Source organism: Eucalyptus grandis, chromosome 9, assembly GCF_016545825.1.
Source record: "Eucalyptus grandis isolate ANBG69807.140 chromosome 9, ASM1654582v1, whole genome shotgun sequence".
Lineage (NCBI taxonomy): Eukaryota > Viridiplantae > Streptophyta > Magnoliopsida > Myrtales > Myrtaceae > Eucalyptus > Eucalyptus grandis.
The window spans coordinates 31,346,187-31,361,280 of NC_052620.1; the positions used below are offsets into that span (position 1 = coordinate 31,346,187).

Genomic DNA, 15,094 nt, shown 5'->3' on the forward strand with positions numbered 1-15,094 from the left:
TTAGTACAATTGACCCGTGGTCGATTATTTTCGAGTCACTTTGTACATCTTCAACACATTTGCGACTTTCGGTTATCATGAAAATCCCGAAATTTCAAATACGGACATCGGGTACAGAAATGACAAAAAAATCGGTCTAGTGCCGTTCGACGAGAATTTTGCAATTAGGTGGAATCACCTACACATTGATTACATATCTCAATCAAATCAACCTATCTCCGGTTTCTAATCGATTTTTGACGATGCCATAATGACCCTTGTAGGACAATACGGTCAAACAGTCGATTCCTAGTCGAATTCTCAAGTTCATTGCATTAAAATCCCCTAATGGCTTCCCCAGATAGTCTAGTTATCTCGTGAGTGATCAGCTCAGAAAGTAGCACTATAGGCGCGTTGATGAAAGGCTCGATTTATTTAATCGAAAATAAAATCTGAAAATTCAGAATGTCACAGTTGCCATTGCCACCATTGAAGGGGGCTGACAACCTCATCGGCCCCAAGTAGCGAAGTGGGGGAGGCACTCGTCGGCCTGTGCGAGGCCATCGTTAGCCAAGCAAGGGCCAGCGAGGCTCGCCTAGATTTAGGCAACGCCGTGCCCTTGCTCGAGCCTAGTGAGAGTTGCTAGCCCTCACTTAGGGCTCGCAAGGCCTCCCCTTATAGCTGGGAAGGCTCGCCAGCCATAAGCGGGCTAGCGTCGCCCAAATCTTGGGCAAGCCTCACCCGGGCCTTGCTTGGGCAGGTGAGGGCCAACCACCCTTCGTTGCCCAGGGTCAATGACCTCGCCAACCCCCTACGACTATAGCAGCAGCAGTCACGTGCCTAACCACTCACAGGTCACAAGACTCATGACCTTACCTTCTTCTTTTTTCTAGTTTTTTTAAGAATTATTTTAGCTTTTTTAAAAGTTTTTTTACAATTCTTTAAGCTTTTTTTTTTAAATAACAATTCTTTAAATAAGATTTAAAGAAAAAAAGTAACAAAAATTGCCACGTAGGATAAATAAATTAATTGAAAATATTAATTCAGCATTTTGCATTAAATAAATTAATTGTAGTAACGAAAAGACTCGATTACACTAATTTGATAAATTTTAGGACTTGTAGTGCATATATCCATAAATTTAATAGAAGAATGTGGATTGCTCCTTTTTTTCTTCAAGTTTTTATGGATTATTGCAATAGAATGTAATTGAATTTGTCAAATTAAAATAATGAATGATATTGACAAATATTAGATTAATGTTTTTACTGTAAATTAATTCTAGGCTCTTTTTATTATTTATTTATTTATTTATTTATGCATTTATATATAAAAATATATTTAATATATAACTTGTTGGAACATGTTAGAATTTTCTATCTTTTGAGTAATAAAGTGCCGGTGTGTCGTGTCATGTTATATCATAGATTGCGTGTTTGTGTCGGTACTACATAGGCTGCAAGCAAAGAAACTGCTTCACCAAAGCTCTGCTCCTTGGGCTTCAGGGCCAACACTAAATGCAGTGTGATAATGGGAGTCGGCCATGATGCAATCGAGTCCGGCCATGATGACGTACGCCATGAAGACGTACGTCATGATGCTGGCCACTTTGTACCCCGGCACGGTCTAGATATGAGGCTTAAGTAATGGGAGTCGCAGGAACCCTGGTGTCGACCATCTGAAGGGCGCTTGTTCTAAATGCAGAGTGCGATAATTAGTTCTAAATGCAGAGTGCGATAATTAAAGTCCTAGAACAGTACATTTAACATGGCCAATAGCTAGCTGTCGCCATTATAATCGTTCCGAATCTAATGGGAATCATCGTCATCGTAATCACTTTTCTTTGCCAATTGGCCAACATAATTGTAAGGATAGTCAGATGTATCACCATCGAAATTTACTTTTGACAACAAATGCACAATATGGAGTCCTGGAAAGTTGAAAACTTCCATCACGCTGACTCTCACCGCTGTATGTCGAATCGAATCTACAAAGAGAAGCCGAATATACAGAGACAAAAACAAGCACGATCGACTAACTAATCAAGGACTCACGAGTAAGACAGATACATGGGGACGCTCTATTTCTTTCGTTTGTGTTTCATGGGACAGGGTGGATCATGACTTTTCCAGTTGCCCGGCGGGTTTGAACATACGAGAGGGCCTCGATGGCCTGCGAAAATGGGAACGGGCTCTTGGGATCGATCACTGGCTTCACCTTCCTGCTCTCCAAGAAGGGCTTCAACTTCTCTAAGGTCAAACGGTCCGATGTCTCTTGGAAAAAGAAAGCGGGCGGCGGTAATTCCTTCTGGTATTCTGCAATCTCCACCACACTCCCTCCTGGCGCCACAGTCTTCACCGCCCGCTCACTTTGCCCTGCACGTTAGGAACATCACCTGTTTAGCGCAATGCCGAATAGTTCATCATCAAGAAAGTTACCAGTCACAGAGAAAATCTTATAGGCGAAAATGGGATTTTTAGCACATCGATTGCTGGTGTACAAAAGAAACTTGCATAGCATCTAGACGGATAGGTCATGCATGCACACTTAACTAATATGAAATGACAAGAACATTGAGGTTTCATTTATGTTCCTTTACTTACCAACGGCATCATAGACAACATCAAACTTTTCCGGGAGGTCTTCAAAGTTGACCTTGGTGTAGTCAATGGCCAGATCAGCACCTAAAATAAAGGTGGGGCATAACGTTAATAATACGTGTTATAGGCAGGAGGGGAGGGGGAAGCGACCATACAGTCCATCTAAAATATAACCAAATTACGTGTTATAGGGGCGGGGGAGGGGAAGCGACCATACAGTCCATCTAAAATACCAACCAAATTACATGTTATAGGAGGGGGGAGGGGGAGGGAAAGCGACCATACAGTCCATCTAAAATACCAACCAAATTACATGTTATAGGGGGAGGGAAAGCGACCATACAGCCCATCTAAAATACCAACCAAATTACATGTTATTGGGGGGGGGGGGAGGGAAAGTGACCATACAGTCCATCTAAAATACCAACCAAATTACGTGTTATAGGGGGAGGGGGAGGGAAAGCGACCATACAGTCCATCTAAAATATCAACCAAATTACCGGTAAAGAAAAGCTCGGGGGCTGGAAAACACGGTTCACTCTCATGGTGTCAGCCGGATTAAGCGCCGCAGCGAGAACTTTAACCAGCACTTGGCCTTTTTGCAATTCAGGGACCTCGAGTTCCGGGTCCAATCCCAATACGTCGGCAACGTCTCCGTGCTCACGGTGCACTCAAGCCTTCATTTTGGTCGGAATGAGGAAATTCGCAGCCATCGGAGAATAGTGTGCGATCATTTTGATCGATGGTATCTGGAAATTTTGATCGATGGTATCCGGAAATTTTCTTTTTCCTCTGGGATCTCTCGGTCGATCTACCTCAAGCTCCAAGCATACAATAGAGCATGAGTACTCCGTTTGACTTTTATAATGTGCGATTAGGGGTGAGCATCGGTATAGGGTCAAGCTTGGACCAACCTTAGACCGGCCCAACCCTATCGATCCTAATCTAGTTTCTAGGGAGATCGGGTTGGTCCTTGGTTCTAGAATTTCTAGACCAACACTGTGTGGGTTAGTCCTCGGTTCTAAGAGTTTAAGATCGGTCCAACCCGAACCAACCCTAATTGTATTATATCTAATATATTATTTATAATTTTTTATATAGAGAAAACCCTAAAATAAACGGCATCAACAACATTAAATAGCTCCTTAGTGAGGAGTTCAAGTAATTTTACACTATTTTTTAATAACTTAGATCTTTTAATGTTTTTTACGGCGTTAATAGCCATAATTTACAAATGAGAAAAATGTTTTCGTGAGAGTTCTCACAACATTCAAAATGACATAAATAGCTCCTCACGGCATCCTCCTCTAGTACTCATTTTCTTCTGTCTTATTTGTTTTCTTAATCTTTAATTTGACAAAATCGAAAGAAACAACTTCTTTGCTCGCCACTCGACATTCTCCTCCCTCATTTTAGGTCACTCGTGCTACTCATTGTTCATTGCTCACTTGGCTTGTTGCTCCCTACTTGACGATCAACGCTCACCCCACTCAACACACATCGCTCACCTCTCTTAGTTGACCTTGCTTGTCACTAAACTCATAGGGTCGGTCCGATTCTCGCTTGCATTTTCACGAAGTATAAAAAATGAAATAAAAAATTATCAGTTGGTCATGGTTGACCTTAGAACCGGACCAAATTCATTTGGTCGGTCCAATCATTGGTTGCCTTTTCAGAGAGTACAAAAAATGAAATAAATAAATTATCGATTGGTCTCGGGTTAACCTTGGAACCAGACCAAACCCATTGGGTCGGTCCGGTCCTCGTTCTCAAAAATTAAGGACCAGCACTATGCGGGTTGATCTTAGGGTTAGGGAGTGGGTTGGCCTAACCCGGACCATGCTCACCCTTATGTGCAATTAGTTATAAGCTACAAAGGGAGGCTGATGACATCGCATACGTCATCAGCCTCCCTTTGTAGCTTATAACTAATCGCACATTATAAAAGTCAAACGAAGTACTCACGCTCTCTTGTATGCCTGGAGCTTGAGATAGATCGACTGAGAGATCCTAGTGGAAATAGAAGATTTCCTGATACCATCGATCCATTCTTCTCCAATGGCTGCGAATTTCGTCATTCCAACCAAAATGAAGGCTTGGGTGTACCGTGAGCACGGAGACGTCGCCAACGTATTGGGATTGGACCCGGAACTCAAGGTCCCTGAATTGCAAGAAGGCCAAGTGCTGGTTAAAGTTCTTGCCGCGGCGCTCAATCCAATCGACCCCGCGAGAGTGAAGGGGGTTATCAAGCTCCCGGGCTTTTCTCTACCGGTAATTTGGTTGATATTTTAGATGGACTGTATGGCCGCTTTTTTTTCCCCTTATAACATGTATTATTAACGTTATGCCCCACCTTTATGCATTAGGCCGTGCCAGGTTACGATCTCGCCGGCGTTGTGGTGAAGGTGGGCCGCGAAGTGAAGGAGCTCAAGGTCGGGGACGAGGTATATGGATTTATGTTTCACGCCAAGAAAGACGGGACGCTGGCTGAGTACGCAGCCGTGGAAGAGTCGTTCTTGGCTTTGAAGCCCAAGAAGCTGCGTTTCGGGGAGGCTGCTTCTCTGCCGGTGGTCATTCAGACCGCCTATGGAGGCCTTGAAAGAGCTGGCCTCTCTCATGGCAAGTCCCTCCTCGTCTTAGGTGGTGCTGGTGGCGTCGGCACACTCATAATACAGGTACTGTTTTGTTTCCTTCTCTGTTTTCTCGCGAATCATGTCTTACGATTCTCACCGGATTCTCGTGGGGCTTATTTGATATGACGACTCTACTTCCATCATTTTTTTTTTTTTGTGGGGTTTCACTTTTTTTTTTTTTTGTGGTCCAATTGCACAGCTAGCTAAGGAAGTTTTTGGTGCATCAAGAGTAGCAGCTACATCCAGCACTGGGAAGCTAGAGTTGTTGAAGAGCTTGGGTGCTGATCTGGCCATTGACTACACCAAAGTCAACTTTGAAGACCTCCCAGAAAAGTTTGATGTTGTCTACGATACAGTTGGTAAGTACGAGAACATAAACGACACCTTGATTCTTTCGACGTCCCGTGTTATATAGCTGTGTATGCATGACATTACCATCTGGATGCTATGCAAGTTTCTTTGTTCACCAACAATCAATTCGCTAAAAATGTCCATTTTCATCGATAAAGATTTTCCATGTGATCAGTTTCTTTCCGGACAACGAACCATTCGGCGCCGGGCTTAACAATCAATATTCCTAATCTGCAGGGGAAATTGAGCGGGCAGCGAAGGCTGTGAAGCCAGGAGGGAGCATCGTGACGATCGTAAAACAAAACAAGACATTACCCCCGCCTGCTTTCTTTTTTGCAGTAACTTCGAACCGTTCGACCTTGGAGAAGTTGAAGCCCTTCTTGGAGAGCGGGAAGGTGAAGCCGGTGATCGACCCCAAGAGCCCGTTCCCATTTTCGCAAGCCATTGAGGCCTTCTCGTATCTGCAAACCCGCCGGGCAACTGGAAAACTCGTGATTCACCCCGTCCCATGATACACAAACGAGAAAGAAATAAAGCGTCCACATGGATCTGCCTTAATCACGAGTCCTTAATTAGTAGTCGATGGTGCTTGCTGTTTGTCTCCGTACATTCAGCTTCTCTTTGCATAGTAGTTTCTACATAGTGCGTGTAGAGAAGCAAGTGGATGTATAAGTAAAATAATTACTTTTTCTATAAACAATATTACAAACTCACTATACTATCACACTCTCGCAACTACTCACTTTACTTGCTCACCGACTCACTTCACAAACCACACACGAACACAACTCTCTGTGCACACACCCACTCACTCTCTATCACCCTACACTTACACTGTTAAAGCTCATAAAAACAACAATCAAAACAGAAAAATTTCTGTTGTTTGAGAGAGAGAAAAGATAAAAAAAAAAAAAAAAATAGAGCATAGCACTTCATACGTCTTGTGCTTAAAGAAAAAAAACTGTTGAGTACAATCATTAAATACAAAGCAGAAACTGCTCACGTACGTGCAACACATAATTGCACATAAACGTGCTATTAACTTCCTAGAAAATAGCAAAAACACTAAATGCATAACTAAATGAACTTAGCTGTTTTTTAATAAATAAATAAAAAAACAAAGTAAAACAAAGGAAAACATGACAGAAAACAGCAGCTGAACAATTCCAACAAACTCCTCCTTGGATCAGTTGCTGCTGTAGATTCCTATTTTCTCTCTTAATAGCTCAAATCTTCCAGCCTGAAGTGGTTTTGTGAACATATCTGCAAGCTAATCTTCAGATTTGCAATAGACCAACTTAACTTCGCCACTTTGTTGCACCTCACGCAGAAAGAAAAATTTGACTTTGAAATGCTTGGTTTTGCCATGGAAAACTGGATTATGAGATATTGCTAAAGCAGTCTGATTATCCACATTAACTTCAATGCAATCACTAGAATTCAATCACAGATCCTTCATTATCTTTTTCAGCCACAAAGCTTGATTTGCAGCTACAGTAGCTGCTATAAACTCAGCCTCTGCTGTGGACTAAGTTACAATCTCTTGCTTTTTGGAACACCAGGAGAAACAAGCAGAACCAAAACTGAAACAATATCCAGACGTACTCTTCATGTCATCTACTGAACCAGCCCAGTCACTATCATAAAATCCTTGCAAATAAACTTATAACATTTCTTAAACTTCACACCAAAGAACAATGTTCATTTGAGATATCTCAAGATCCTTTTTGCTGCAATCAAATGTAACTGACTAGGACTACTCATAAACCTGGATAAAACACTCACAACAAATAGAATATCTGGTCTGGTTGCTGTAAGATACATGAGACACCCAATCAGACTTCTATACATAGAAGCATCTACTGCATCTGTTCCATCATTCTTTTGCAGCTTCTCTTTAGCAGCCATAGGAGTGCTTACACTTCGACAATTTTCCATATGAAACTTCTTTAGAATTTCCTTCATGTATTTTTTCTGACAGATGAAGATCTCATATGAAGCTTGTTTGACTTCCAGACCCAAAAAATAAGCCATCTTTCCCAAGTTTGACATCTCAAAAACTGCAAATAGATATTGCTTCACCTTCTCTATCAATTCCATATCATTTCTCATCATAATAGATCATCTACATAAAGTGACAGAATTACAACACTGTGATTCACCTTCTTGCATAAAGAGTGAACTCACTTAAGCTTTTTACAAAGCCAAAATCCTGCAAATATCGATCTATCTTCCCATACCAAGCTCTTGGAGCCTGCTTCATCCATATAGAGCTTTCTTCAACCCGTATACACTCTCTTCTTGCCCTTTGATACTGAAGCCTTCAGGTTGTTCAACAAAAATCTCCTCCTCAAGCTCTCCATTCAGAAAAGCAGACTTGACATCTAACTGAAATATATGCCACTCATTCTCTGCTGCAATAACTAATAGTAACCTTATTATATCAAGTCGTGCAACATGAGCAAATGTTTCAGAATAGTCTACTCTCCATACTTGTGCATAGCCTTTCACCACCAGTCTAACTTTGTGTTTATTGACAGAACCATCAGGATTAAGTTTTGTTCTAAACACCCACTTAACCCCAATCACATTCTTATCAGATGGTCTGTCAACAAGCTCCCATGTGTGGTTTTTCTGGATCATTGCAATCTCCTCCTGCATTGCTGCAATCCACCTTTGATCCTCCTTAGCTTCCACAAAGTTAGATGGTTCGAGCATTGCCACATTGCTTCTTTCATAGATTTTAGCAAGTGACCTTGTGCCTCTCACTGGTAAATCATCCACTCCGTCTTCCAATCCATCTATAACTTCATCAACCTTTACATCTATTGCAGGTTGTTTTTCGAACCGTTGCTGTTCTGCACTCTTTCCTTCCATCCAATTCCACTCATCTTCCTCTAGAAAAACAACATATCTGCTTACAGTCACCTTCCCTGTCATAGGGTGAAAAATTCTGTAAGCTTTTGATTGGAGACTATACCCAATGAAGATTCCAAACTCTACTTTCTTATCCAGCTTGTCCCTCTTAACCTCAGGAACATGAGTGTAACACAAACACCCAAAAACCTTCAAATTTTTCACAGAAGGTTTAACACCATACTAGTTTTCAAAAGGTGTTGACCTCTCTAAAGCCTTTGTGGGCAATCTGTTCAACAGGAACACTGCAGTATTAGTTGCTTCAGCCCAGAACTTCTTAGGTAACTTCTTCTCCTGCATCATGCATCTAGCCATCTCCATAATGCTTCTGTTTTTCCTCTCACTGACCCCATTCTGTTGAGGTGAATATGGAGCAGTGAACTACTGCACAATTCTTGCTTGCTCACAATTCAACTTAAACTTGTGAGCAGTATACTCAGAACCATTATCAGACTTGAGCATTTTAATTTTCTTCCCACTCTGATTCTCAACTAGGGCTTTGAACTTCACAAACACATCAGCAACTTCAGACTTGGCTTGCAGAAAATAAATCCAACTCATTCTAGTCATATCATCAGTGAAGGTAATGAAATACCTGCTACCATTGAGAGAAGACTCAGACATAGGTCCACATAGATCTGTGTGGACTAATTGTAGCTTCTCACATGCTCTCTAGCCTCCTCCTTTGAAAGGAAATCCGGCTTGCTTACCAAGAAGACAAGTTCTGCACTGTGGAAATTTCTCCTCCAAACTTGGCAAGTCATCTACCAAGCTATTTCTCTGCATAAACTACATGCTCTTCCTATGAACATGCCCAAGTCTTTTATGACATAGCTCTGCATTTTATTCTTTGCACTTTAAAGCCATTTGTTGCATCTCTTATGGCTTGAACATGAAACTCTTGTCCCTCATTGGGATTCTTAGCACTTCTTTGCTATCTGCATTATTAATAAGACATTCCTTCCCTTCGAACTTCACTTTGTAGCCCTTCTCAACTAATTGACCAACACTTAACATATTTTGGTCAATGTTTGGCACAAAAAGAACATCACTCATCAGCTTCACCTCCTGATTTCCTTCAATAGCCACTGTACCCTTCCCTTGCACTTTGATATACTATCCGTTGCCAATTCTGACTCTGGACTTGACTGACCTGTCTAGACTCCTAAACAGCTTCGAATTGCCAGTCATATGATTGGTATAGCCACTATCCACCAGCCATGCATCATTCCCAACAGAGGATTCAGAAAAAGAAGCTACAAACAAGTGCTTTTCCTCAGTTTCATTCATCGCTACCTATGCTTTTCCTGCTTGCTGGTAATTTTTTTCTTTGCAGATGGCTTCCATGTGACCCAACTTGTGACATCTTCTGCATCTAGCATCAGGCTTTCTCCAACATCTAAAAAAACTGATGATTAGTTCCACCACAGTATTGACAAGGATTTTTGTTCATCTTCCATTTGCTAGACCCACCATAATTTCCTTCTTTTGCTACAAACTTGGAGTCACCAGCATTTTTTCTGGACTGAATCCATTTCTTCCCTTTGCCTCCATCATTTGACTTCACTTTAGCTTGCAGCGCACCCTCTACAAACTCTTCTCTTCTCATCAGTCTTTTGTGCTCCTGTGCCTGCAGAGCATTTAACAATTCTGCAAGCTATATATCAGCTAAGTCTCTTGTATTTTCCAGAGAAGCTATGGTGGCTTCGAACTTCTCTGGAAGAGACACCAGGATCTTCTGAACAAGCCTTTCATCCTTCAAGTCAATCCCTAAAACTCTTATTTTTTCAGCTATCCCAACCAGCCTATCAGAGTACTCATTCACTGACTCTGAATCCTTCATCTGTTGTCTCTCAAACTCCCTCAAGAGATTCAGCACCTTCATGCCTCTTATGTTCTCATCTCCCTCGTATTCATCCTTCAAGAAATCCCATATTGCCTTTGCAGAATCACATCTCATGATCCTTGTGAAGATAGTAGGTGAAACAGCAGCATACATGCAAGACTTTGCCTTGGCCTTCATTGTGATTCTCTCTTTATGGTACTTTATTTGATTCAATGTTAGATTGTCTGGAAGTGGAACAACCTCATAATCATTCTCCACAGCCTCCCATAAATCATGACCCTCCAAGAATGCCATCATCTTGATAGCCCAAGCCCGATAATTTTCCCCAGTAAAGACTGGAGCAGCCATTGCAGAGAATCCACTCGATCCTGCCTCCATCAGCTTTTTCTTTGCAGATTGGAAGCAATTTTCACTCACTTACCCTCACTTCACAGTCCCTTAAAATCCCACAAACGCTTTGATACCGATGTTAAAGCTCATAAAAACAACAATCAAAACAGAAAAATTTCTGTTGTTTGAGAGAGAGAAAAGATAAAAAAAAAAAAAAAAAAAACAGAGCAGCACTTCATACGTCTTGTGCTTAAAGAAAAAAACTGTCGAGTACAACCACTAAATACAAAGCAGAAACTGCTCACGTACGTGTAACACATAACTTCACACAAACATGCTATTAACTTCCTAGAAAATAGCAAAAACACTAAATGCATAACTAAATGAACTTGGCTGTTTTTTAATTAAAAAAACAGAGTAAAACAGAGGAAAACATCACAGAAAACAGCAGCTGAACAATTCCAACATACGCTACACACGCCTCACACGCCTCACACTCCTCACCACTACACACTTTTCTACACAATCACCCTACCACTCACACTACACGCACAAGACACACTTCCTCTTATTTATAGGCTGCAAAGTCAGTGGAGTCCTTCAAGCTCTCAACTTGCCGACTTCAAGTAGTCAACAATTTTGGCTACTTGTCCAGCAAGATTTTGACCAAAGAAACAAAGATGTGGTCGAGAAAAACCTGGAGAGAGAGAGAGAAAGAGAGAAACCTGGAGGAGAGAGAGAGAGAGAGATAGGCGGTGCTTTTTCTAACGCAACACGATGAAAGTTTCAACTTTCCTAGTCTCCATGCTCTGCGTTTGTTGTAGATGTAAAATTTCGATGGTGATATATCTGACTCCCTCCGAGCTTTATAGCCCTAACTGCCCTCACTTTTCTCTGCGTAACGGAAAAAACGAAACGTTAACCAATGGCATATTAACACTTTCTTCTTCGCTTTTTGTTCCACGGAGGAACAAGTTTATTCACTTGAATGACACAACACAACCTCTACAACAGTTCATCCTGACTCTTGGTAAGACAATGCAGAATTTCGCATAGCCCGTGAAAAGTTAGGAACGTCAAGGGATGCTGCGGTTTATGTTCATGTTTACCAACATCGAACTTTTCGGAGAGGTCTTTGAAGTTGTCCTTGGTGTAATCAATGGCCAGATCAGCGCCCAACCTCTTGAGTAGATCCAGGTTCCCAGTACCAGATGTAGCTGCCACTCTTGATAAACCAAAAACTTCCTTAGCTAGCTGTGCAATTGGACCAACCGAGAAAAAATAAAAATATGAAGCACCACAAAAAAAAATGTCAGAAGTAGAGTTCTTATGTCGAGTGGATCCCACGTGAAGCCGATGCAATTCGAGAGACATGATTAGCGAGAAAATGGTACCTGAATTGAGAGTGTGCCGACACCACCAGCACCACCCAAAACAAGGAGGGACTTGCCGAGAGAGAGGCCGGCTCTTTCAAGGCCCCCATAGGCAGTCTGAAGGACCAACGGCAAAGAAGCTGCCTCCTTGAAAATCAGCTTCTTGGGCTTCAAAGCCAAGAATTACTCATCCACGGCCGTGTCCCGTATTTCTTGGCATGCCGCGTAAATCCATATACCTCGTCCCCAACCTTGAGCTCCTTCACTTCGCGACCCACCTTCACCACAATGCCGGCGAGATTGTAGCCCAGCTCGGCCTAATGCAAAATGGTGGGGCATAATGTTAATAATACATGTTATAAGGGGGAAAAAGCGACGATACAGTCCATCTAAAATATTTTTTAAAATTACCGGTAATGGAAATCCCGGGGCTGGTAAACCTTAATCACTCTCATGGTGTCTACTGGATTGTGCGCCGCAGCAACGACCTTCACCAGCACCTGGCCTTCTTGCACTTCAGGGACCTCGAACTCCGGGTCCACTCTCAACACTGGTGACGTCTCCATGCTCACGATACACCCAAGCTTTCGTTGTAGTTGGAATGGCCAATTTCGTGGCCATGGAGAAGAATGGATGAATTAGTAGAAGGAAATTCTCCTTCTTTCTTTCTTTTTTTCTGGGATCTCTCGGTCCATCTATCTCAAGCTCAAAGAGTGGGATGACTTCGTTTGCTTTTATAGAGTGCAATGGTCATAAGCTCCAAGGGGAGTCTAATGACAGATACGATGATTTCATATCGGACATGCTTTCAACAAATCTATTGTATTTTGAATTAGCATAAATACAATAGATTTAGAACCCTTTTTATAATTTCCCCGTTAAAAGCATGTTGGTCCTAGATAAACCTTAGCTTCAATGGAGACAAATTCCTGCCAAGTGATAGGACTGTTATGACAGCCTCAAATTTGTTAAAACTGATCGCACGAGGGTGATTTTATAATCACTATACTCACTTGCATAGGGCAAAACTTCAGTGACCGATTGTATTCACTCTTTTCCTCTTGCAATGCTTCGATCAAATAGTACAACTCTAGAGGCGGCTCTCATGAAGTTATGTGATTGTGTAGCACTTAGTCCTCTACTATACATGTCACCATTAGTTTCTAACCCAAAACATATAATCTTTCAAGAGTTATCTCGTAAATCAACTACTCAAAGTAGTACGCATAACCCTTTAGGAAAGGTTTGTCTCAAAAGTGCTAAACACTCCATACAACTTTGTTTAACAAGTATGTTCTTACTTCTATATATATATATATATATATATATAATGTATGTAAGTATGTATGTATGTATGTATGCATGTATGTATGTATCGATTTACTTTTACCTTAATACGAGGGTTTCACAACTTCGGAAGCCCCAAAACTAAATAACAAATGTTGCTCGAACCATCGATCTCAAGATGCTATCTAATAAGCGAGAAATAACATTAAAATTGAGTAACACGCTACATTAATTATGAAACGGCTATACTATGACTCCTACACACTAACAAATTGCATACTCAAAGCAATTATTCAAGATGTTCGTAAAGTGGAACTTAAGCGCAAAACTTGATCACACTATAAGGCACTGTTTGGTAACCATCCAAACATCGCCAAATTCCGATTCTTTGTTCTTGGAATCAGTTTGGGAACATAATCGCGTTTGGTAAAAATTTTGTTTCCGGGAACAAATTGGGAGTAGAATCAAGAAAAAAAAAATGATTCTTGTTCCGAAACAGAAAAAAGAATCAAACTTAACTATTCTTCTCTTTTTCTTCTTCTTCTTCAATCGCGAGCCACCATCCGCCCCCATCCACCACCGTCTACCGCCGTTGCCGCTGCCCACTGCCGGCAACCAGTCCGACGAGCTCGCCGAAGGCTCGCCAGGCCAAGGCGAGATTCGGCGAGCTCGCCGGAGTTAAGCCCAACCACCGGTGAGGCTCGGCCTCACTAGATCTGGCAAGGCCGAGTCTCGCTAGTGGCCAGGCGAGCCTCACCGGGGCTAGGTGAGCCTCGCCCAACCCCGGCGAGGCTTGCCCAGGCCTCGGCGAGGCCTGTGTGGCCAACAGGCGAGGCTCGGCCTCGCCGGGCTGGGCAAGCCTCCGATGCCTAGCCCACCAATGGCTAGGCGGGCCTCGCCCAGCCCCGCCGGTGGCCAAGCGAGCCTCACCTAGCCTCGGCCTAGTCACCGGTGACGCTCTGGTGAGGTCGCCGACCCTCGTTTGGCCGGTTGCCAGACTAGAGACCGGCTTGAAGAAGAAGAAGAAGAAGAAGCAGAAGAAGAAGGAGCAGAAGAAGAAGAAGAAGGAGGAGAAGAAGGAGGAGAAGAAGAAGGAGAAGAAGGAGAAGGAGAAGAAGGAGCATAAGGAGCATAAGGAGAAGAAGGAGCAGAAGGAGAAGGAGAAGGAGAAGGAGCAGAAGAAGAAGGAGCAGAAGAAGGAGCAGAAGAAGAAGGAGCAGAAGAAGGAGCAGAAGAAGAAGAAGAAGGAGCAAAAGAAGGAGAAGAAGAAGGAGCAGAAGGAGAAGAAGAAGCAGAAGAAGAAGAAGAAGAAGAAGAAGGAGAAGAAGGAGAAGGAGAAGAAGAAGGAGAAGAAGAAGAAGAAGGAGAAGGAGAAGGAGAAGAAGAAGGAGTAGAAGGAGCAGAAGAAGGAGAAGAAGAAGGAGAAGAAGAAGTGAAGAAGAAGGAGAAGAAGAAGAAGAAGAAGAAGAAGAAGAAGAAGAAGCAGAAGAAGAAGGAGAAGAAGCAGAAGAAGAAGAAGAAGAAGAAAGAAGAAGGAGAAGGAGAAGAAGGAGAAGAAGGAGAAGAAGAAAGAAGAAGGAGAAGGAGAAGAAGCAGAAGAAGCAGAAGGAGAAGAAGGAGGAAGGAGGAGAAGGAGGAGAAGGAGGAAGAAGGAGAAGGAGGAGAAGAAGAAGAATAGGAGAAAAAAAGAAAAATAATTATAAAAATTATTTAAAAATTAAAAGAAATTAATTTGGAACAGAATTAATGAGCACGGTACCAAACACAATTCTATTCCAG

At 42.2% G+C, this 15,094-nt stretch overlaps 1 protein-coding gene and 1 pseudogene across 1 annotated transcript; one reads left to right on the forward strand and one right to left on the reverse strand.

Annotated features, from left to right (window-relative positions):
* Nucleotides 1–1,859: 1,859 nt before the first annotated feature.
* Nucleotides 1,860–12,649, reverse strand: LOC120288293 (annotated as a pseudogene).
* Nucleotides 4,535–6,284, forward strand: LOC104419270 (2-methylene-furan-3-one reductase). The gene is made up of 4 exons (XM_010030894.3): nucleotides 4,535–4,850; nucleotides 4,946–5,254; nucleotides 5,412–5,571; nucleotides 5,801–6,284. The coding sequence occupies exons 1-4, from the start codon at nucleotides 4,638–4,640 to the stop codon at nucleotides 6,073–6,075; spliced, it is 957 nt and encodes a 318-aa protein (XP_010029196.3). The 5' UTR covers nucleotides 4,535–4,637; the 3' UTR covers nucleotides 6,076–6,284.
* Nucleotides 12,650–15,094: the final 2,445 nt, after the last annotated feature.

Coding starts and splice junctions, on each gene's coding strand:
- LOC104419270 (XM_010030894.3), top strand. CDS start 4,638: ATGGCTGCGAATTTCGTCATTCCAACCAAAATGAAGGCTTGGGTGTAC. Junction 4,851..4,945: donor TCCCGGGCTTTTCTCTACCG/GTAATTTGGTTG, acceptor TTTATGCATTAG/GCCGTGCCAGGTTACGATCT. Junction 5,255..5,411: donor TCGGCACACTCATAATACAG/GTACTGTTTTGT, acceptor CCAATTGCACAG/CTAGCTAAGGAAGTTTTTGG.